The 25,469-nt window shown below is 35.8% G+C and overlaps 1 protein-coding gene across 2 annotated transcripts in view; it reads right to left on the minus strand.

The window, feature by feature from the left end:
• The window catches only part of EDIL3 (EGF like repeats and discoidin domains 3), a 458,360-nt gene that overhangs the window by 112,263 nt on the left and 320,628 nt on the right, over positions 1–25,469 (minus strand). For both annotated transcript variants that reach the window (XM_023215003.3, XM_023215004.2), the window contains 3 exons: positions 20,509–20,664; positions 18,726–18,870; positions 14,320–14,504 (listed from right to left, as the gene is read on the minus strand). In XM_023215003.3, the coding sequence (XP_023070771.1) occupies positions 14,320–14,504; positions 18,726–18,870; positions 20,509–20,664 (486 nt within the window). The remainder of the gene's footprint in view (positions 1–14,319; positions 14,505–18,725; positions 18,871–20,508; positions 20,665–25,469) is intronic.

The following is a 25,469-nucleotide window of genomic DNA, read 5'->3' on the forward strand; positions in this document are numbered from 1 at the left end:
CAGACTGGAGTGCAGTGGCTCGATCTTGGCTCACTGCAAGCTCTGCCTCCCAGGTTCACACCATTCTCCTGCCTCAGCCTCCCTAGTAGCTGGGACTACAGGCACCCACCACCACGCCCGGCTAATTTTTTCTTTTTTTTTTTTTTTTTTTTTGGTAGAGATGGGGTTTCACCATGTTAGTCAGGATGGTCTCGATCTCCTGACCTCGTGATCCGCCCACCTCGGCCTCCCAAAGTGCTGGGATTACAGGCGTGAGCCACCACGCCCGGCCCTGCCTCACGGTCATTGTTAAGAATATCTGTTATTGTGTTACATATATCAAAGGGCAAAATAAAAAAATTGATTTAAATTTCATAGTTTAATTTTATATATATATTCTAGCCAGAGAACACTTAAATTACAGATATTAAAACAGATCTTCTTTCTCATAAATTTTAGATTTGATTCTATATATGGATGTCTAATATACTTTATTTCCTACAGAGTTAAGAGAAATTAAAGATTCGTTGTTGGATTTTTTCATTTAATAAAAGATCAATATAAGCTTGGATTTTTATCATTTGCATACTGGTACCATAGAATTTCTTTAACTTGGAGTGTCCTGATACTTTAATCTTAAATTGCAATAAGATTCATGCTCAAGTAATCTTCAAAAGTCAATATACCTAAGTAAGTCCCATTAGAATGGGACTTCAGGCCAGGCACAGTGGCTCACACCTGTAATCCCAACACTTTGGGAGGTCAAGGCGGATGGATTGCTTGAGCTCAGGAGTTTGAGACCAGCCTGGGCAACATGGCAAAACCCTGTCTATACAAAAATACAAAACTTAGCCAGCCTTGGTGGTGTGTGCCTGTGGTTCCAGCTACTTGGGAGTCTGAGGTGGGAGGATCTGAGTCCGGGAAGTGGGGCTTGCAGTGAGGCAGGATTGTGCCACTACACTCCAGTCTGGGAGACAGAGCAAAACAATGTCTCAAAAGAAAAAAACAACAAAACAAACCAAGAGGTTGCCTTTAAACGAATATGTTTCAAATAATAAATAACCAATTCCTTTTTTCTTGAACATCATCTTGCACAAGAACCCAAATATATTTGTCCATAAATACATATTTCTATACCCAACACAGACCTAATAACATCAGAATCTCTGGGGATAAAATTTAAGAATCTGCGTTTTCAGCCAGCCCATGCCACCAACTGATATTGATGCAAGAGGTCTCCAAACCATGCTTTGAGAAAATGACTTTGACACCAACATGTAAGCACATATAGGAAGCTGGTATTGTGCTTTTTCCCACTGAGATCTTTAAAGCTGCTTTATTTTTAGAATTTTCCCTATTTCCCATTACAGAGCTTTGAGACAGCTTGTAGCAAATGTGTATATACACTCACACACTTACATGCATATATACTTATATGTATATACTTATATACATAAGTGTATATACTTATATTTGTGTGTGTGTGTGTATATATATATATATATACACACATATATATATTTATAATTTAGTGTCACAGTCTAAAGTACTTTGGATCCATTACCTTGTATTTCAGATTTTCCCACATCATAAGGCATATGCCTAACAGAACAGATGGGTCCTGTGGTATTTAACAAAGGGCCATCAAATCCTACAGCTTTGGGGATTAAAACTGTACAGTGCTTTTTCATGAAATAAACAAAGACTGAACCTTTCATAGGTGGTAGGATGTTAAGAATGGGGTGAAAACTGACTCAGAGTTTAACTCAAATAATAGTTGTTCCATTACCCTTGTTATTTTATTCATTTACCTTAAACCCTCTTAACCACATTTGGTTTTGCTAATTATGTTGCATATAGAATAGCAATAGTAATCATATACACCCAATGCCATAATGATAATACAACCTTGAATGCAATTGCTATCAAATTTTGTTCCATACTTTATTTTAAAACTATAGGACAAGGTATCATAAAAATAGAAATTAATAATGTAATTAATAATCACTATAAATATCACTTTGCTTTTATTTTCTTATGGTGGATAACCTTATACAAAAACCTTCTTATCAGTTTTCAAAAGCATAAAAAAATAGTGCAAATGGATTTTTTTTTTTTTTTTTTTGAGACAGAGTCTCGTTTTGTCACCTAGGCTTGAGTGCAGTGACTTGATCTCAGCTCACTGCAATGTTCGCCCTCTGGGTTCAAGCGATTCTCCTGCCTCAGCCCCCTGAGTAGTTGGGATTACAAGTGCCCACCACCATGCCTGGCTAATTTTTGTATTTTTAGTAGACACAGGGTTTCATCACATTGGTCAGGCTGGTCTTGATCTCCTGACTTCAGGTGATCTGCCTGCCTTGGCCTCCCAAAGTGTTCAGATTACAGGTGTGAGCCACCGCTCCTGGCCTGACACTATTTTTTTATTGAACCTATTCTACTGAGTAAAAGTAAACAGGCACACCCCTGCCTCCTTTAAACTTTTTGATTTAAAGGACACCAAGCATGAGAGGAGAAAAATATTGGATACAGAAATCTTATTATTCAAAGAGCCTATAGTATGACTTGTTAAATCAGGAAAACCTGTAAGGCAAAAAATAATGATGCTTTCATAGCAGAGTTCCTGTTACTCAACAAGTGGGAAAGGCTACAAAATGTCTATTACTTATGTCTGGTGTCCCATTTTAAAATGGTGAATAGCCGGGCGCGGTGGCTCAAGCCTGTAATCCCAGCACTTTGGGAGGCCTAGACGGGCGGATCACGAGGTCAGGAGATCGAGACCATCCTGGCTAACACGGTGAAACCCCGTCTCTACGAAAAATACAAAAACTAGCCGGGCGAGGTGGCGGGCACCTGTAGTCCCAGCTACTCCGGAGGCTGAGGCAGGAGAATGGCGTAAACCCGGGAGGCAGAGCTTGCAGTGAGCTGAGATCCGGCCACTGCACTCCAGTCCGGGCGACAGAGCGAGACTCCGCCTCAAAATAAATAAATAAATAAATAAAATAAAATGGTGAATATCCTAATATGTATTCTACATTAAAGTTTAACGCTTTGCCAGAACCTTTCATTGGAACCAGGAGAGAGAAATTTACTTATGAACATAGAGAAATTAACACAGAGAAGGCAAAACCAAAGCATGTGAATATTTACAGAAGGACAAACTACAGTTTATATAATGACAAGTGGTAGCGATGATCCTCTGTCATTTTAAGCAAGAGAAAACAGTTTTAAAGAAAGTTAAATGCAGTTTAAGAAACGGGACAGAAAATTTTTACAACTTGAGTGACAAATAAGTATTTGTGTACTGTTGTAAACTTCTCTTAGGAACTGCTTCTCAGCAAGTAAAAGTGTTCATTTGTTACTTTCCTTGCTTAGAGTGGTCCATGCATATGACTCATTTTATTCACGACAGGGGTTTACTATTCCTTAGATATATCTGGCCTAACTTTAGCTTATGTGCACCATTCTGAAGATGAAATAATAACAATGCTTTGAATGCATTTAGGTAATTTCAAATGCTTAGTCTACACAGATATGAACCAAGAATTGATGAAATTGTTTGTTATATGAAGTAGGAACAGAGGCATGCAGTGAACTGGAAAACCAAGTTTGTGGATACGCATATTTTGCATATATTGTGCTGTACTGAAAAAATCATGTTGATGCAAAAAAAGGCTGTTAAGGTTAAACCACAGTCTACGTGATATCAGCCACAGGCAGCCATGAAAAAATGGAACTCAACAGAAAAGGGAGAAACTGGATTTTTGGGTCAAGTTTTGCCATTTGCAGGATTAAGTCATGTAATGTCTGCACATCGTATTTTTCATGTTTTGAGACAGGGTAATTTATACAAATAATATGTATACATTATACGTGTATACACGTATGTACACATATTATTAGAAAGATACAGTAAAAAAAAATAGAAACACCCTTTGAAAACAACAAAGTGCTGTAAAAATACAATTTAATTATTACATGATATTCCAAAGTGGTTCTTATGGCATATTAGGGTAGTTATTTTTATTTTTGTTTTATTTATTTTTATTTTTATTTTTTACTTTAAGTTCTGGTATACATGTGCAGAATTTGCAGGTTTGTAACATAGGTATACATGTGCCATGGTGATTTGCTGCACATATCAACCCGTCATCTAGGTTTTAAGCCCCACATGTGTTAGGTATTTGTCCTAATGCTATCCCTCTCCTTGACCCCACCTCTCCTTGACCCCACCCCTCTTCGACAGGGCCCCTATGTGTGAGGTCCCCCTCCCTGTGTCCATGTGTTCTCACTGTTTAACTCCCACTTATGAGTGAGCACATGCAGTGTTTGGTTTTCTGTTCCTGTGTTAGTCTGCTGATAATGATGGTTTCCAGCTTCATCTATGTTAAAAGCATTCCATGAAAAGTAAGTTAGAAAATCATCAACTAAAAAAAGAGTAAACAACTCTCTTTCCTACAGGAATCTTAAGAGTCTTTACTATGTTAATATGCATGTGAAAAATTACAAACATAACAGAGGATATAGAATTTACAAAATGTATTTCAGCCCAAAACCATTTTTTAGTGGGGGGGGGGGGGGGATTTACTGCTTACCCTTTGGAAGTAGTGATTTTCAGGATACGTTTTGGAAAATGCTGATACGATTTATCATTCAGAGAGAAAGAGAATGTAATTTGTTTTAAAGGACTGCATTTTTAGGATGAAAGAGTGCCATATATATTTTCCTAATTTGATCAGTTTAAAATCAAACAAGGAAAAGAAGGCCATTTTGAAAATTGGGTCTGCCATCAGAAGAACCCAAATCTGGTAGTGGAACTATCTGAAGAAAGGGTCATCTGGGTAATGGAAATTTTGTGTTGGGATAGCAGTTTTGGATTCACACCAAGGACTAAGAACCAAGAGCTCTGACGGTGGTGGAAAGCCTAAGGTGGAAGTCAGCTATGGCAGCAAGCTAGACCCACGTGTACTGAGAAGCCAGCAGTCAAAGTGGCAGCAGGTGGCACCATAAGAGCCAGGGCAGTTCCTGAAACTTCAACAGAGATGAGGGTGGGCTGCTGAAAAACAACCAATTACCCTTCAGAGGGCAGGCTAGAGCTGCAGTGCAAAGCCAAAGAGTAGATGTATTAGCCCGTTTTCACACTCCTGATAAAGACATACCCAAAACTGGGTAATTTATAAAGAAAAAAAGGTTTAATGGATTCACAGTTCCACGTGGCTAAGGAGACCTCTCAATCACAGCGGAAGGCGAAAAGCACCTGTTAGATGGCCGCAGGGAGAATGAGAGAAGGAGGGCCAAGAGAAAGAGGAAAACCCTTATAAAACCATCAGATCTCGTGAGACTTACTACCATGAGAGAAGTATGGGGGAAACTGCCTCCATGATTTAATTATCTCCCTCTGGGTTCCTCCCACAATGCACAGGAATTATGGGAGCTACAATTCAAGATGAGATTTGGGTGAGGACACAGCCAAAAACCTTATCAGTAGATAAACCAATCAACAGGCACCCAGCAAAGCTCAGGTGGAGAAGAAGTCATGGGAGGAGAGCAGTAAGACACATATCAGAAACTGCCAGAAGTAGAGGGCAGGTCAAAGGGCAAGAACAGCATAAAGATTCATTGACTGGGCCTGGGCAAGGAAACTAAGAAATTAGTTCAGAAGTTAAACTTTGGTTGGCTTTAACACTAAGGTCACAATCTCTTCTAGTGAAAAAAAATGTATATCTATTTTTTAAAATATAAACTAATTCCAGAAAGTTATTACCCAGAAGCTGTAAGCAGATAAACGTGTCCTTAGTCACATCTTAAATAATCTCAGAGAAGAATCTTACCAAAGATCTATACAGAAAAGGCTTTGTCTAGGTCCAGAAGACACACTATGCTAAAGAATTATAATAGCGGCATAAAATGAACAAAGACATTAGACATTTGAAAGTCACTTCACTGAGACATGTTTTCCCCACACAAATACTGATTGTACTAATTAAAAAGAATTGAATGCAAAATTTTCTATAAACAAATTTTATTTTGACATCAGCTAGCAAATCAATACTTCATAAATGAGAGATATTTACAATCATAAATGTAAACAAAAAGTGAACTACCTATTATTATAGCATCACTGGCTTTGAGGAAATATTACGAAAGTCTCTTGAATAAACCAAAGCAATTAAGCCAGGTGAGCTTAACTATGTGCAAGCTCGCTGGACAGAGCAGGGTTCTCTAAAACATAATGCATGAATAACAAATATATCGTTGGGCTGTGGGCAGAAAATATTACAATTTACATTCCTATTTCTTATTTGTTTTATTTTAAGCCAAAAATATAGGAAATTCATTTTCCAAATATTTCATACGTGTGTATGTGTATATTCAATGCTCAGTAACACTGGAAGGGATATACAATCGTTACAATGTGGCACCACAAATTTATTTTTTTGTTGTTGTTTTTTGTTTTTTTTTTTGAGATCGAGTCTCCCTCTGTTGCCCAGGCTGGGGTGCAGTGGAGCGATTTCGGCTCACTGCAAGCTCCGCCTCCCGGGTTCACGCCACTCTCCTGCCTCAGCCTCCTGAGTAGCTGGGACTACAGGCGTCTGCCACCATGCCTAGCTGATTTTTGTATTTTTAGTAGAGACGGGGTTTCACCGTGTTAGCCAGCATGGTCTTGATCTCCTGACCTCGTGATCCGTCCGCCTTGGCCTCCCAAACTGCTGGGATTACAGGCAGGCTGAATCCACAGAATCTGCAGAGCCTAGCAGGACCCACCAAGAGCTCTTATTCAAGACAAGGTAAGTGACTAGAGCTGTGATGGTCAGGACTGGGCATTGGAGGGGCTTCCTAATCCATCAGATATCCCCTGAAAAAAATGAGTCACTTCCATCACTATAATAGTCTAGAAAATACTATGGTTAAAATCATCTCATAGGCTTCCTGACAAGTGCTGAATCCCCTTCAGACAACTGACTGGCTGTGCAATCTTTAACAAGCTTCTCTGATTCTTCATTATAAAACAAAAAATAACTTAGCTCAAGGAGAGGGCTGCCTTAACGACAAAATGAGATTACTGATTACAATTGATTGTAATTTTATTTAAAAGCCTTTACAAATGCTCATAATATTTGAAACAGTATTCCCAAGCTCTAAATTTTATTCACTGGCATATTTTCAGTTCACATTTTTAGAAGAGAATGGTTACCAATTCTTACAGCTATGTTTTGTTACTAAAAAGATAACTTAATATGTCACAAATGAAAATTCATTTGCACACACAGGAATCAGAAATCATCTAATTTGTATTATCATAAAACAGGAGTGGGCCTGTTGTGCTCATGGAATTCTTTTAATTTCTATCATTGTTTTTCAATGGTTTCAATACCACTTCTAAGCAGAAGCATCCAACATCCTACATTTCTGTTTCTTGCTTTTGGAATTTTGAATTCATGACAGTTAGGGCATCAGTAATCATACATGCAGGCAGACATAATACTGAGTATGTCTTTCAGTTTCTTGCATATGGCATTGTGTTTTGTTATAACAGGTGCCTCATATATACTTATTTTAATTCAAAAAGTATACAGTCATTTCAAATAACCTCCAAACTATAAAGCTTCTAAGCATTTTTTAATGCACCACTGGAGCTTGTCTTTCTGAGATTGTACCCCGTATCTGGGGCTAATCTATTTCCTTCTTGTTGGGACCAGAAACTATTACTTTGGGCCTTTTTCATGATTTTCCATATGTAAGTGCTTGTTTGTTAGTATTTAATAATTGCTTACTATATCTTACTTCCTTGTCTTATGGAAGTTTTTGTTGTCTAAGCTGTTTTTAGAGAGATGTAAGACACTAAACGAAATAAATGACTCAAAATTCGAATGGATGGAAAGGTAGGGGCAATATTTTGAGTATTAAGTAGATATGTTATTCATTGTACAAAAGTTAACTTTTTATAGGTTTATTTGAAGTTTAGATTGCAATATTTGTATCATTAATTGCTATATGACCTTTTATTAGCTTCATACTTATGCTACATTAAAAAGAAATCAGCTGGTAGTCTTGATAATTTTCTGATTTCTTTGGATTTGTCCAGTCATCAGTTAGACACTAGAATTTTACTGGTGTGAGGGATTTTAAAAGGAGAACATAGGCTGGGACTGATCTTTTTGTGTAATGTCTCCATTTTACATAAAAAAGAAAGAACATTGAAGTCTCAGAGTATTGATATAATTGGTCAGCTCTCACATTTATATTTTGTGCCTTAAATTCTGCACTCCTTATACTACATTGATACTGGCTGCACTTTGCTTTGTACTCTAAGTATTTTCTGTACAAATGCCCTTTCAATTTTGTTTATTAAAAGTTCTTTTTTTCTAATTGGATAATGGGGATTCCCTTTGACATCATACAATTATAAAAGTCAAAAAGATTTCTTATTCATGATATGTGGTTTAAAAAATGAAACAATACATAAGGATGACTTATACTCCTAGCAAAGTCTGAGCATCCTTTGATTCACTTAGCACACCCCAACATATATCAATACTATAGAAGAATGGAAGCTATCTCACAATCATACACAAGTTTCATTACTTGACCTCTTTTAGATATTCTTTTTAGGTGAACCCTTCATAAATGGGAAATATTGGAAATCAGAATAATCCTGCATATAGACAAATGTTTCCAGTGGCCTGGTGGTCACTTAATTTTGAAAATCTTTTCTTTAGTTCTCCTGTAAATAAATTATTCAGAAGGCAAAAGAAGTTAATGGCTTTAATGAAGTTATAATTTTATGTCTAGAATACTCCCTTTTAAAAATCTGACATGATCTAAATTAAATAAGGCTTATTTAATTTGAAAGCTTAAATTCAATTGATTTCTTACACATTTCCACAAAATGAGTATTGAAATGAAAATCTGTAGAGTCAGATGTGATTTTGACAAAGGTCAACACTAAAATGTTCAGTCTAACAACTCTATTAATTCTACTAATTTGGTTGAAATACTATGCAGATTACCTTAAATTAGCAAATGTCTTATGAAATAGACCAAAAGGTCATTTCTTGGGTGGGATTGTGACATTTTCCTTCCTGTTAGTCCTTTATATTATGTTGCCCTTTATGAAATCTGAAAAACATTTTGGTAGATTTAATTATGAATAGTAAATTATCCATTTTCTATAGTCACCACCAATATGGCAATAAATACATATGAAATGTATTCGTTACAACAAAATTTGTAGTATTTTACTTTAAAATAAGTTTTTAGTTAATCCAAGTTAATTCTCTGAGGGCAGTTTTCTTAGTTCCGTGAACAAAACCAAAATGAATCAGTATATTTCTTCACAATTAATAGCATGATCATTAGCAATGTCCCTGCTCCTCATAGAATGTCTTTAAGCATCTTAACAATGTTTAATTTCAGTTTGTCTAATATGAGCATAAATAAAAAAGGAAATTAATATTTTTGTTGAAAGCCAGTGATAATAAACATAAAAATACATAACCACTTTAGTAAAAATACAGTTTCAGTAGAGAAGATTGGCAAATGATAAATTACTGACTTTAAATTATTACTACTGGGTAAAGAAGCTGAACAATCTGATGTTACCTAGATAAAGACATTTCAAAGTTTTTATATGCCAATGCTAATATATGTAATTTATCAACACAACCTACAGTTGTGCAATGATCTAACAACGTATTATTTTACATTTCATTCTTTCATTGGAAATTCCATTTTGGAGGAAGTGAAGAATACATATGCAAATCTTCATTTTTGATTAAAATTGGTGGTGTCAAATTCTGTTCTCCAGAGGCACACAATCCACCAGAAAGGAAAAGAAGGGATCTATGCAATACTGGGTACCTACTGCATGCTTCCACTGTTCTGTTGTTTGTTTTATTTAATCCACCTTAAGAGCCATCACAATTTCTGATTTCTTTGTTTGGAAACTAACTACAGAAGCTAACACTTTTAACCTAAAAACATCTCTGTGAGTTAAATGTTACTTTATTTTTATAACAAAGATTAATATCTAGCCTAACCATGAGTTAGGAATGTCCAACTAGGAGTATGGAATAATTGGCTCAGAATCTTTCAATTTCAATGTTGGTAAGATTTTCTTGAAAGTTAAAAACTAAAATTTGATCTTTGGGAGGCTTTCAGAAAACACATTGGTAGGCTTTATTGCTCAAAGTATTAGTTGAATTTTAAAGTTTTACAAAACATCATACACAGAGGTCTGAAAATGCCTTTGTTTAGGGCTTCCTGAGGCCCTCACACATTTTTGCCATGTTCAGATAGAAATAGTATAATAATTTTATGAATAGTAGCAACTCAAGAAAGCTAAACCAATTAGGATCACCTCTTAAAAATAAAATCACATAAGAACATTTGCTTGAGAAGTTCCAGACATTTTGATCTTATAGAAGTGACTAGATGAAACATTAGAGTAATAAAAATAATAGAATATTAAAATGAGATTTGAATATATACGAATTCCCAAAAGGACACATAAGAATTCCTTCAACTATATCACAATTAGGCATAAGGGCATTTTGGGGGGCTGAATTTACAATTGTATTGCCAGATACCTGATTAGGTTTTAGAAAAATCTATTAAATGGAAATAAAACTCTATTAGAGGGTCACATTTTAGTTGGTATGTAAAAGACATTTCTTAAAAAAATACCAAGAGATTGATAATGAAGGAAGGGAATTTAAATCGTAGACATGGCTTTTCTTCAGAGGAGCTACTGCTCAGAACTGATGCATTTTAGTTAAAAATACACATAATTCAGAGGCTGATTTTATAAATAAATTCAGGATAAAAATTGACCTCTATGTTACCTCTATATAAACAACTTAAAAAGAAAATCACCCCATACATTGTTATCTATGAAAATGTTAATCTTATTTTCAACAAAAACACTAACAAGCATAACAATATACAGTTGAACAGATTATATTCTCTTGAGGGGAAAACAATAAAAAATAGTCACAATTCTGGGCCTTTTTCTTGGATGATGTCAGAAAATAAATAAGTAAAAGGAAAGATGCAAATTTACTTTGCCTTGGAGAGTCTGAATATGTTTTGATACAACAAAAATTAGACATATATTAGAAGAACTAGTCCTTGTATTAACAGAAAGTCTATTATCAACAGAGTGAATCAATTTTAGCATGTAAGTGACTTTAGGAAGATAGTTGAAAAATCATCTTGAACAAAGTGTTAGATGGAGGCTCACACTGAAGATTACACCCTGATTCATGTAAAAATATTTGTTTAATTTTTATCTTTCCAAAGAAATGTGCCATTTGCAATCCCTTTATGTGGATGTTTCTAGAGTCTATCAACCTCCCGAGCTACTTATGGGGTGTAAAATAGTTTGCCTTATTCCACACGGCATTATGACTCACAAATAACATTAGCAATATGCAGCCAACCTGATACATGACTGGAATATTTACAGTCTTTAGAATATATAGCAATGAAAAATTTTTAATTGATCATTGTCAAGTCTAACAAAAGGAAAGGAGATTTTCTTCCAAGTAATAACCTGAAAACTTCATGATGGTTATATATTATAAAAATTTAGTTTCCTTATTTAAAAAAAAAAAGGCCAGTTCTTCAACAAGAAATTTTAAATTTATCTTTTGAATACTGCTAAATTGAGAATATGTACCAGTTGGCCTCTTAAATTGGGGATCAAACTTACATGCTATGTTAGCTCAAACCAATAACTTGAATTATTTTTTGAATGAATCATTCATTTATTCATTCAACAAATTTTTATGGAATGTCCATCATGTGGGTCAGTTAGATGCTGAACCACAAGTTAAGAAAGTCAGGACAGGCATAGTCTCAGCCTCTTGAAACAAACAGCTTAGCATAAAAACACAATTTCCAATACAGTGAGAAAATGGTATAGTGACAGAATTACAGAGGATGCAGTAGTATACATGAGAAAGATTTAAGTCAGACGTGGGCAGAATGGATTTGGCAGCAAAACCTTCCCAGAGAAAGGTACATCCAAACTGAAGCTGAAGGATTTAAATACAACAGAAGGCAGATAATGCTGTGGGTAGAGGCTCTTTCCATTCATTTCTTATAGCAAGAGGACATTTATAAAGGAATGGGAAGAAGAACATAGTATTTGGTTTGAGTACAAGCAAATTTAGAAGAGTAGGGTAAGAAACGAACTGGGGCCAAATCATGCAAAAACTCTTAGGCTATATTAAGGAACTTGCACCTTATTCTGAAACAGAGGGAGTAATTAAGGGTTTTAAACAAGAGAGTAAGAGAATAATATTTACCTTTTAGGAAAATACACACACAGACACACACACGAGTTACAACTTAAGAAATGAATTTTTAGAGAGTAAAACCAGAAACAGAAAAGCTGGTTAAGAGGATTCTGTGAAACCCGGGTGAAAGAGGGTGGTGGCGCTGATGACAGAAGTAGCAGTGGCGATGGTGATACGAAGGGAAACAATTTTAAGATATTTGAGTCATTTTTCCACAGTTGAAATTACCAATACTTGCTAAATCAGTTAATGTGAGCGTGTGGAGCTGGTGAAAGAGATGTTAGCAGGAAGATAATGGGGAGAAGAAGGGTGACTAGGAAAGGACACTGGGAAACATCTGCTATGAGGATGGAAGAAAACAGAAAATAGTGTAAGCTAAGCCAGGTAAAAGGCATATTTTAAGCAAGGGGTAATATCTTAATGTCTTAAGAGCTTGAGTAGTGTGTTGCTCACTTATGTGTCATCACTACTTATCATGTTATATGATGCTTTCTAGATTCATCACAAACATTTGTTAAATGAATAATTTAATTTAGTAAGTACTGCTACTTATAAGGTTGGGTTCTGGGATGATATATTAGAAAACATACTCCTTACCCTCCAAAAGTTAATAGAACGGTAATACGAGAAAGACTTACATAATTACCCATAATGTATGCTAGCTAATGACAGCTGAATAAAGCTCTAGATCAATAAAGAATGTTAACAGAAAGTAAGGAAAAAAGTGAGTATTTCTACTTGTGAGTATAAGAAAAAGTAAGGCCAACTGAAAAAAGAAGCCTGATGTGGTGGCTCATGCCTGTAATCCCAACACTTTGGGAAGCTGAGGCAGGAGGACTGGTGGAGGCTAGGAACTCAAGATCAACTTGAGCAACACAGTGAGACACCTGTCTGCACAAAAGAAAAAAAAAATAGCTAGGTATAATGATGCACACCTGTAGTCCTAGCTATTTGGTAGGCTGAGGCAGGAGGATCACTGGGGGCCAGGAACTTAAGGCAGCAGTGAGCTATGATTTCACCACTGCTCTCTAGCCTGGGCAACAGAGTGAGCCCCGTCTCAAAAAAGGAGAGGAGCAGAGAGGAGAGGAGACGAGAGGAGAGAAGAGGAGGGGAGGGGAGGAGAGGGGAGGGCAGGGGAGGGAAGGGGAGGAGAGGGGAGGGGGGGGGGGGGGGGAGGGGAGGAACTATTGCAAATTTCAGGTAACCTGATAAGAACCATTACAGATTTAGCAAATCTTGTTTGATAGGGGTGGAATTCGCTATTTTAAGTTGTTTTCATGATTTCTGGGAATGCAATGAACTACTACAGTTTTTAAACTCATGAATACAGCATAAAAATCAACAAGAACAGAACTCATATCTTTCACTATAAAGTGATCTCATTACGGAATTGAGTTGTCTTACTTTTTGCCACAGAAGTCACTAACAAACCTGTGCATATTTAAACGTGCTCCACAAATAAGTGAGTTTCACGAAGATTGTTTTAAAAAGCACTGACTATAACCTTACTTCATTTGCAAATGATAAATAAACTCTGCAGTATCTATGGTTTCCTTCTATAAGCAAGACCTGTTTTGAGAATGTAATCAAATATCTTCATTGCTTAGCAACCACAGGTAAGGAGCTAATATGTCATGAGTCATGATTCTATGTGAACAGTTTGCAGGTCAGTGGCATGATTTCAATGTCCTGTGGATTCCTGCTGTCATGCTTTCAAAGCCAATATTAATACAAAGTATTAGAATGGATGAGAGTTAAGATGCAAATGCTCTCCTAATCAATCAATTGACATACACATAGTGTGATCTGGTACAGTCTCCTGCATCAAGCTGACACTAGCATCTATAAACCAACGCCAGTGTAAAAATAGCCCACAGACATGGCTTCATAAGGAATTTGTGTTTTATCAATTTAGTTAAGCCAAAGATGAAGGCACATTTAAATTAGCATGAAGGTAACGACTCTGACACTCACCTAATCAACAGGAAATCTTCTAAGAAAGAGGAATAGGGGGTAGTTAAACAGTTTTGGAAAATTTTACCTGTAACCATTGTGACTGGTCATTGTGGCCAGAGGTCCAGGCATTCACTTTGCCTTGCTTGTCCAGTCGAGCTTTCCTTGGTTCCCAAGTGAACATGTCCATGTTGAGCGTTCTGAAGACGCTGGAGGCAGTGATCTGATAGTCTTGTATATGTCCTGATTTCATACCCAGAGGCTCAGAACAACCTGAAAGAAAATGAGAAGGGCTCCATGAGAAAAATAATTTATCACCCTGGAACTTTTCTGCATTCATTTTAGATAGGCAAGAGAAGATTAAACATAATACTATTCATTCCTTCAAAGAGAAAGCATCTAAATCCCAAAAAAAAGCTATAATCAGAAATAAATCTGAAACAAAATCGAAAAACAAGATAGTCAATTCAAGCTATTTTGCCTGAATATATTTTGAAAAAATTGAAAACAGGACAATTTAAACTACTTTTCTGTGATAGATGATTTTGCAAAATGAAAACAATGCTGAAATGCTCTCTCCTGCCTCATTACTGGAGGCCTCCTGACTGCTACCTAGTTTTCAACAGTTTCATTTTGTCTTTAAAAATGGGACATTTTCTCACAAAGTATATTTGTTTTTCTTTTATTTGTTTTCATGTTATCGCAAATGAAAATTCCCTCAGTACAAAGTCATTTTCACAAGCTGCTCCACTGTTGTATTCTAAACTGGACAGCATTTTGTTTTTCAAGAAATATGTTAATCTTTATCACTGATTCTTATAGCACCAACATCATTTCTTCTGTAAGACAGGAATCTAGTATTTACTGAGGGTATGCCATGTGCCAGGCATTGTGCAAGTGTAATTTAAACTAATAGATAACAGAAGACAATAAGACAATTCTAGCTAAAACCACCACTGAACAAACCTTTTAATACATTATTTTATTTCAATCATATTCAACAACCTATAAAGTTTAGGTATTTTTGTAAGATCCCAAATCTACAGCATATATTTTTGAGTTTAATATAGTAAAAATTTTGGCCTGCTTGTCCTTGAAAAAGTATATGTATGTACATATATTTGTGTGTGTATACATATACACACAATTTCCCAATCTTGGATTGCAACTGTGACAAAATGTTCTTTACAATTTTTGTAATAGAGAGCATGATTCTATCATCATACGAGCCAGGAGCTGAGTCTTCTTTACGTGAAACTGTTAAATTTTGGTCAAGTAACTCACAAGGTAAGTTTGATCATCAAAGAAGCAAAGATGACAAGAGGACACTCCTCCAACCCAATACTTTCTCCTCACACTCTACTGTCTCCCATTTCCCAGCTGCGTGGACTTGCCCTGTTATTTAACAACTTTCTACCTAAATTTTCTCATCGTTAAGATGGTGATAATAATAGAAACTACCTCAAGGAAGTGTTCTAAGAAATTAATACACATAAAGTGCTTAGAAACAGTGCTGGCACATAGCATTCAGTCATTGTTACCTATTTGTATGATTTCTGTAAAACTCATCCCAACAGATGGCAATGGTAAGTCCCCAAATATCAGCATATCAACAAGTACTCAATAATATTTAATTATTGTGTACAGTTTCTAAAACTAGACCTTTTTTGGAGTCTAAACTATAAAAGAGGTGCTTTAGACCTCTTCATTGATCAATAATTCTTAGCTATAACTAATTGCTTTCTGTCCTGGTCAATCTAAATTACTTCTTCCTTCTTGAGGCTCCCCATATTTCCCTTCACCTCCACCATCTAGGAAATGCATATCCTATGAAAACATGGAAAATATGACAAGGAGGGCTATGTGTCTTAACACAAGTGCATTTTTGGTATAGGAGCTATGTATCTGAAGCTTCATGTTAAAGATAACTGTAATGCCTACCTGTATATTCTGGGTGAAAAAAAAAAAGTCATAATTATCTAAAAGTCTAGAAAGTTCTAACAGGCTTAATGGCAAGCTGTTTATCTTCAGGAAGTTAGTTTTATAGTAACATGCATTGTCTGCATTGAAAAATTCTGACTTGTTCTTTTATCCCCATCTTTGCCTCTACCTGCATACCACCCCCCAAGCCTTTGAAAACTTTGCTTAGTTTCCAGGAGATACAAAGAAAGAGGAAAGGTAGTTGTTTCTTTCCTTTTGTGATATAACATAGTATTGAAGTACTGGATAGGAAAAGAATGCCTTTACTTTGGCCATTTCTGCTTAGTCATAAAATTCACTTTATACCCATTCTGTTGTCTAGTATTTATCTCAGAATTGCCAAATTATTGGTTCATAGAATGAATGGATGAGTATTCCTCCTCTAATTAGGGTCATAATCTATTTTATTCCAAACATTTTAAGTCATACTTCTTTCAGAGAATTTAGGAGATGATCTTCAAAAGTCTCTGGGAAGAGATTACGTGTTGATCTTCTAGGCAGGGTGAAAGATTTTAGTAACAATTTACTGAATACAATAAGGCTTTACAGTGTTCCACTGGATTGTGGGGAGTAGTTTGGTACATTACATTAGTGTTTATTTCCAAGTGTTACAGCTAAGCTCTCTGCCAATGTGCCTCATGCCACATATTTTACTTCTTATCCATATGATTTCATGCATATAAATTAATTAACTCTTTCACCAGTGTGGCCAGCACTTGAACAAAATGAAGTATTAACAATGAAATTGGTATTTCTATAATGAAGTGCTCTAGTTTTTTAAAGCAACCATTGAGAGATATTACTCTCTGCATGCAAGTTCAAAATCAATTTGCTGTGCTGGGAGATGCAGCACTGCTTCTTTTTGAGAAAATAAAACCTGTAAAGTGTCAGGTGTAATGTCTTGTCAAACTTGGAAGTAAAATATATTCACATCTTAGGGGTGTAACCGTGCCATGTGTGAAAGACTGACCCTCATGAATCAAAAGACTGAAAAATTGTAGAAGGCGATGTTAAGCAACTAAAAACCATGTGGCTTGAAGCAGACCTCATCATATTGTGGCTTTCTCTTGATTGCTTTATGATAAATGGCTTAGGGATGACACTGGTCTGTGGTGATATAGTGACACGGAATACAAACACTGTACAGCAATAAGTCTGCTAAGATTTACTGAATCTTAATAACTGGAGTAAACAAACCGGATTGAATTACCAAAATAAGGAAAAGATCTCTGTTAGGAAAATTAATGGCACTAAAGCAAAAGTTGATTGCTTCAAAAAATACACCAATATAGATATGAAAATGTGATTCTTAAAATAGGTTTGCTTGCCTGTACACATTACTTTAATTCTTAAAATGTAATGGGCTTATTAAAAATTGGCTATTTAACAGTAAATTTTATTTACTTGAAAAGCATTCCTTTTTTAGGCAACACAAATAAATTTAGGAAGAGAAACAGATATAAAGTATGCGCTTTAACCTATAGGCAACCTCTTGAAATGAATAAAAAGCTCACAGTTGTCTTTTTGCAGGGACTTGTTCTCCTATTTTCAATTAAGTGGTATTGTTTTAGATTTGGTAAAGGTTTTTCCTCACTTCAAGGTTACACTAAAAAGTGGAGCACATATGCACTTTTAGTTTTCTTCACAGTTATTTGAACAAAATAATTTCAGGCCACTGCGGCAAAGATAGTTTGTAAATTGTGATGCCAGAAATATAAGAACAACTACCAAAAAATATAACAAGTGAAATGCCTAGATACAATTTTCTATTTCATTCAGAATCTAGCTATATTGAAATGGGGCCACTGTAAGATCCACACATTAGGTCTTCATCTTTACATCTAATATTGATGCTCCTGGGGGACAAGAATTATTTAACTCCGAGTCCTTTGATAGGTTATCCTTGAGTTGGATAACCACTATTTGTACAATAAGCAGGTTGCTAGCTAAGAATGATCCAAGAATGAATTTATATTAGCAATCTTGGTATTGAAGTATTATCCCCTTGGGAGGAATGATAAATTTACATGTTTCATAAAACCTAAAAAAAAGTTCTTATGGTAGACAGAAAAAGACAAAGTTCTTATGGTAGATGGACAAAGATAAACTTACTCTTCTGTGTTATATAGCCTAACTTTAACTGCAATTTATGAGGTCGGGTAGATTCCAGTTCTTACTAAACTTTTGTCAGAAAACATAAATCAAAGTTATTATGCAAAACAACGAGACACATTTAAAAGTGACAAGTTTCCCATGAGAATTCTTTGTGCTTTCTTTGACCACTCAATAAAACACATTACTCTTTCTACATTAGTTCTACCCTGTGGCATGTTTTAGAACTTGTTTATTCTACACATAAACACACACTGGTTTTCCCTGAACCATGTTGTAGACAGTTTGCCCCAGAAATACATTTCTGCGGTTGTTGAATTTGCAGGTTAGTAACAGGCTACATACAAATATGCTTTTTGTTTTCTTTAAAGAGAATACAGAAATAGTTAATTTGAGACTTACCCGACAGTTCACAGCCAAGAAGTTCCATTCGCAAAGTGCAATGTCTTCGACAAACTTGGGGATAGAGTCTTACATACTGAGCTTTTATGGGGGGTGTGAAAGAGTTAGCATATGGAGTGTTGTTATCAATGTTTCCACGAAACACCTGTGTCAAAACAATACAGAGTTTAAAATCATTCATTGCAACAGCTTCTTTACCTATTTTTACATATTGACCCTATCTACACCTTATCAAAAATAATTGTTCAAAGATCAGATTACATAATTTGGGAGCATGGAGCATTTGAGAAGTGCCTTGCCATGAGCACTGAATATAAAACCCACACATAAAATCCTAATTAAAGCCATAAACCACTGTGGCTCATGATTTGATCTATATTCCACTGTGATGATTTTGTCAATTTTAAGGCCAGTCTTTCAGAACCAGGGGAGTGCTCTTCTCTTTTTTTGAGAAATGGACACCTTAAATCCTTCAATTTAATCTGGGACTGTCTGCCCATTTTTGCTACTTAGTATTCGTACTTTTGGGGGTAGAATCCAGTCTTTGCTACTGCTTCCTGATCATCCAGTCTCTCTAATGCTACGATTAGATTTATGATGCTTTAAGGTTTGACTCATCAAGATTATATCTTCATCAACCAGTCCCAAGTAATTGGATAATATAATTCCATATTAAAATTTTCAGCCAAAAACTATGTTCGCCTCTAAAATTCAAGTACTATAATGTGTCATTGTAAATTCATTGAGGTTTATTTTTATTTTACCTTTTATGTAAACCCAATAATCCAAAAACCTTATTTAAATTCATTTAAGAGGGTAATTTTTAAAATATTTTATATAATTTATTAGAGTCTAGTATAATGCTTGATTTTAAATGGGATGATCTCCAGTTCTGGTATTTTTAAAGTTAAATTTTTTGATGAAGAACTAATGAAAGAATTGGGAATATCATAAGAAAAGAAAAGGAGGTATTGAATATTATATCCAATACCTCTATATTTTATTTTGCTAAGTAACAAATCTTTCTTCCAATGTGAAGCATATAAAGATGTATATCTCTTCTATCATTTAGTGCTTTTCTTGCTTTTAAGATAATAGTTTTCATTAATATAATAGTTATTTCATTAAGAAGTGTGGAAATCGGCTGGGCGCGGTGGCTCACTCCTGTAATCGCAGAACTTTGGGAGGCCAAGGCGGGAGGATCACGAGGTCAGGAGATCAAGACCATCCTGGCTAACACGGTGAAACCCCATCTCTACTAAAAATACAAAAAGTTAGTCGGGCGTGGTGGCGGGCGCCGGTAGTCCCAGCTATTTGGGAGGCTGAGGCAGGAGAGTGGGGTGAACCCAGGAGGAGGAGCTTGCAGTGAGCCAAGATGGCGCCACTACACTCCAGCCTGGGCGATAGAGTGAGACTCCGTCTCAAAACACAAAACAAAACAAACAAACAAAAAAGTGCGTTAATCACGAAAGCAATAAAAATGAAATAAAAATGTATCATTCAAATAAAGTTTAATTGTCATACAAAAGACTATGTCTATCTGTGTCAAAGTATTTGTAGCACCACCAATTAAAATGTGTGAAAATCTTCAATGTCAGCCATTTTAAATTTATAAATTGGAGAAATTACTACTTCCTTCACCACACTAGACCAATTAAAAACAAGATGCATCAGTAATTTATTTTCAGCAACATAAGTTTTCTCCTGAAGACCTTGTCATTTGATAGTCAATGATTATCAATGACATTTTACTTTTAAATTAAATAGGTTAAATTACTCTTACCATGTCTTCATTGGTGCCTTTCACTTTGTACATTGCCCAAGTCTTTCCATCATTACTGTAGGCAATTTTGTAGGATTTTATATACTCTGGGCTTCCAATCCTCTTGGCTCCTTGGGTAATCACACCAGTAACTCTCATTTTCCTTTGCAAATTTATCTGAAAAGACAAGCATAATCAACAATAATCTTATTGCTTTCAGGATAACAATATTGAAAATATGAATTTTAGAAATAGAACATTGTTAATGCAGATTAATAATAACATAAAAACTAATAATTTTCATGTAGTTTTTACAGATAAATGTTTACAATAGCCATATATTAAGTTTAGCTTTAAAATTCCTTTCTATAATCTAATATTATTTTTAAGCAAACAAATATTTGTGAACAGGCTTTGAAAAGGGCAATATGCCCCAAAAACGTAAGTATAGAAAGCATCTGGTTTCTCACGACATGCAGATGTAACTTAATAAACTGAAAAATGGTAATATTCTCTTGTCAAAGTAATCTGTGTCATTAGTATAAAACTCTATTGTCAACACAACTGTTAATGTGTATAAACTGATTAAAGCAACAGTTTGCTTCAGGAGTAACATACATCAAATAAAATTGTTAATATTCTTCTCATATTTAATAGAGATATCTTTTTGACACTTAACATTTAATAACAATTAAATGCTACAATGTAGAAAAGTGCCTTATTCGTATCTGGTAAACATTAAAATTTCATATATGGTAACCATTAAAATTAAAATGCCTTTATGATGTCTATAAAATCTTTTAAATGTTGTTGATAAATTGCTATAATCACCCTCTCTAAAAATATAAATCAGAAAATATTAAATATGTCATACCAGAATATTAAGTTAATGACTCAGATATTATTTTCCAAAGAAAACCAGAAAATCTTCAGATTCATGTAAGTGATTAGAGTTTTCCACTGTAGGATGAGACTTTGAGAGTTAGCATTTGAAATGGTCCAGGGTGTGCATGATGAAAACAGCCACTCTATCACCATTGTTTCTGAGTCTCCCAAAGTCTCATCTTCCCCACTGAAACCCCATAAAATCGTTCCCTCAACTATTTCCCACAAGGTGATTCTCAGTCTTATTCATATATAAAGAAAATCTGGAGTTTTGATGAGTAAAATTTTTGTGTAAAAATTCTGGGCCGATGTTCCCTTTTTTCCTTGGACAATGCTAAGTGGATGGACTCAGACATCCAAGTTTGGTTTTCTCATTTCGATGTTCAGACATCACACAACTATAATCATAATACATTTTAAGTCCCATTCCTCTTTGGAGGTTCAAAAAGACAGTATCCCTCATGAATGTAAATTTTGCTTACTACTCTTAATATTTATCTACATTTATATCCATTAGTCCTTTAAAGATTGATTTTGGAGTTTTAACTGTGCAACTTGAAACAGGGAATGTTTGAAAGACAGTTTATTTCAGTATGTTAGGTCAATTAGCACACTGCTATGAAAAAGTTATATTCTTTCATTATCTTATGCATGACATTTTCTTTTTTTTGAAATCTGAGACTCTTTGCAGTTTAAACATTCCTAATACATACAACATACACAGTGGACACTTTGAATCATGTTTTCTCACATTTTGGAAGCCAAGTTTCACATTTGATGTTGCTGAACATTCCTTTTTCAATTATCTTTTATCTCATTTCAATTATCTTGTTTATACCTGTTGTAGACAGCCAAATTATCTTTGCTAGAGTTTTGGCTCATAAGCTATAGAAACTAATTTGCTAAAGCTTTAATTGTAGATGCATAATGGAATCAAAAAATAAAAACCTGAATTTGTATTTTTCTCTAAATCATTAAAAATCATGTAAAAATTCTATTTGCTCTAATATTTAGAAGCTCTGCATATGTATTTTAGGAAGATGGAATTGCAGTTAGTTAAGCATCACCCAGTTTGGGTTGTGTCTAACTTTTAGTAGATATTTGTAATTAAATTTTGGCACTACTTCCATTAAACACAAAATTAAAATAAAAAAATTTATAAGAATACAGGCTCAGGCTCACTAAGTTTTAGTAATTACAGGTTTTAAACTTTTGACTTTTCATGTATCTAGCACTATTAAGCTTGGAAAATAATTCAGTATAAGGAAGATAAGTTGTCACCATCATAGTCATACTCAAATTCAATACCAGTAAACTATGTTGCTATAGGAAATTAAGTAAGCCTTGGAGAAAATATATCATATGATTTTAGAAACACCTCCACTTACAAATGTCTGCAAGTAATTTCTTTCCATACCATTCCAACATTATTTTGTGATATCTCTGTAAAATAGCAATGGCTAAAAGGTGATCTTAATTTTATTCTCCCTGTATGAACTATCCCACATACTACGTAAAAGGTCTATTAAGGATCGCATCAGAAATGTCTAAATTATTTTCTATGAGCTTGGTGGATGCCTGAAAAGAAAATAAACTATTTTCATTTATGTATCTGATTTCAGAGAAATTGCTGTTCCACCGGGTGGTAGGAACACTGTGTATCCTTAAAAAGCAGAAGTGCATTCTAAGGTATTTTTGAGCAAACGGTGGCCACCTACATTAATATAATTAGAAAGAATGATAATCTGAATCTAGAATGCTTAGAACATATGCTAAGGGTATGCAGAAGGGAGGAGCGGACTGATGGGGATTTCAGTCTTGTTTTCGTCACTTCTGACCTATATAATCTTGAAAAATTTGTCTAAGCTTTTTGAAATTTAATTTCCTCCCTGTAAAGGAGGTTTTAATAAAATATGTGAAGATTATATGATATGTGCATGTAAAACATTAACAACATCTGCCACCTAGAAAGCACTTAGAATTTTTTTTAAGTTTTTTTTTTTTTTTTTTTTACATGAAAAGGAGCGAAAAAGCATTTCCTTTACATCTTCTGCCTTTAACCACTCAATGCCAGAAAATTTGGATTTTGAGAAGTGTATTTATAAAAGCCGATAATCGTAATGATATGGGGTGGAGAAAGGGAAGTGCTGGGAGGAGAAGGGCAGGGACCCTGGCGAGGGTTCCACCCTCAGGCCTGTGCCCATGGATCTAGGTGAGGACAAACACTCCTGTTTTCATGTCCAAATGCTGCGTTTTCCAAGAGCACCTGGCCCACCATGCTCGCATCCTGTGCCTGTAAAAGCCCCCAGACCCTAGTGGGCACACAGGCAAGCAGCTGGACATTGAGAGGAACAGACCGGCAGAAGAGCACACAGGTGGCTGGATGTGGAGAGCAGCAGAAGAGCAGAAAAGCACCACCGACAGGCACTAGCAGACGCCAGCAGGCCATCAACGGGTGGAACGATGTAGATACCAAGGGGAATTTGGCCAGGGCAGTTGGAGGAGAGTCCTGCCGCTGAGCCACCAAACTCCATGGGAAGACCACCTTCCCACTCCATACCCCTCCTGGCTTCCCATCCATCTCACGGAGAGCTGCTTCCACCACTCAATAAAACCTTGCACTCATTCTCCAAGCCAACATGTGATCTGATTTTTCTGGTACACCAAGGCAAGAACCCCAGGATAGAGAAAGCCCTCTGTCCTTGTGATAAGGCAGAATGTCTAATTGAGCTGATTAACATAAGCTGCCTACAGATGGCAAAACTAAAAGAACACACTGTAACATGCACAGTGGGGCTTCAGGAACTGTAAATGTTCACCCCTAGAAGCTGCTATGGGGTCGGAGCCCATGCTCCCAACGACCTGCCCATCTGTCTCTTCCCCCTAGGGGTTTTGCACATTGAGACACTGAAGAAGCGAGCTACACCCTATCACACACCCTGCAAGGGGGAAAAGGGAACTTTTCCTGTTTCAGTAACAACTATATAAAGATAATTTTGCAAACGACTTCCAAAGTTATATATTAATAAGACATTTAGGGCTGGCTACTATGGTTAGGGGTGTGTGTGTGTGTGTGTGTGTGTGTGTGTGTGTGTGTGTGTGTGTTTAAATCTAATCATGAGCCTTACCGTGCGGGGCAGGATTAACAAGGTTCTTGTTAATTAACAGGGTTCTTGACAAGACAGCAACTAGCGTGGGCTACTGGCCCTCTCTACTGAATCCAGCACTTAAGATGCCCTGGGACAGAACATTGCTGAGCAGGCTTTGAAGTTTATCATACTTGAACACAGAAACTATGGTAAAGCCTTAGTGTAAGTGGAAATTTGAGATCCCAGTGTATGTTTGTGTGTCTGGGGTTTATCGAGGGTAACTCCAAGGGCTCATAAAGGTTATCAGGCTTGGGAAGAACTTTCTACATGTTCTATTTCTCTTTCTCATTCTCACTTTACTTGTTGAACTCTTTCAGATCTACTCAGTTCCAACCCAGTACCAGTAAGAAGCAGTGGAAAAATGTGGGCCAGGCTTAGAGGGGCGTCTGTAGGTACTAACAGGCCTGAGTGTTGTACCCTCTGCCCTCCACACCGCAGTTTATGGACTAAGGAGGTAAATCAGAGTGATGAGGTCCTGGTAAGAGCAGTGTCTGAGGCAGATGAAGTCTTTTGCCGGAAAGGGAATTGTAGAGCCAGTACAGATTATAACTCAGTTATGAGGTATCCTCTCTATATCAACTCAATCCACCTGTAGTAGCTCAAGCTGGGACATGAATTTTACCCTGCCTTCTAGATACATCACTAGCCGAAGTATTAATAACAAATTCTCTAGGGAATGTAAGCACCATGATCAAAAGGAAAAAAACAACAAACTAATACTAGAATAAAAAGTAGTCTAATAGAGAACAGATTCAGACTTTAAAATTCAAAAGAAATCCCTGAAAAGACAAAGAAGATTTTCTGAAACATAAGAAAGGAGCAAGCATATAAATAAGAACCAATTGGTGATACCGGATAATTTGATATAAAAAGATAATTGTCTAAATAACATTTCCAGTGGAGTGGTTTCAATAGCAAAGAAGCAAAGAGACAGAGCTGAAGAATAAA

This window comes from Piliocolobus tephrosceles, chromosome 4 (genome assembly GCF_002776525.5).
Source record: "Piliocolobus tephrosceles isolate RC106 chromosome 4, ASM277652v3, whole genome shotgun sequence".
NCBI lineage: Eukaryota > Metazoa > Chordata > Mammalia > Primates > Cercopithecidae > Piliocolobus > Piliocolobus tephrosceles.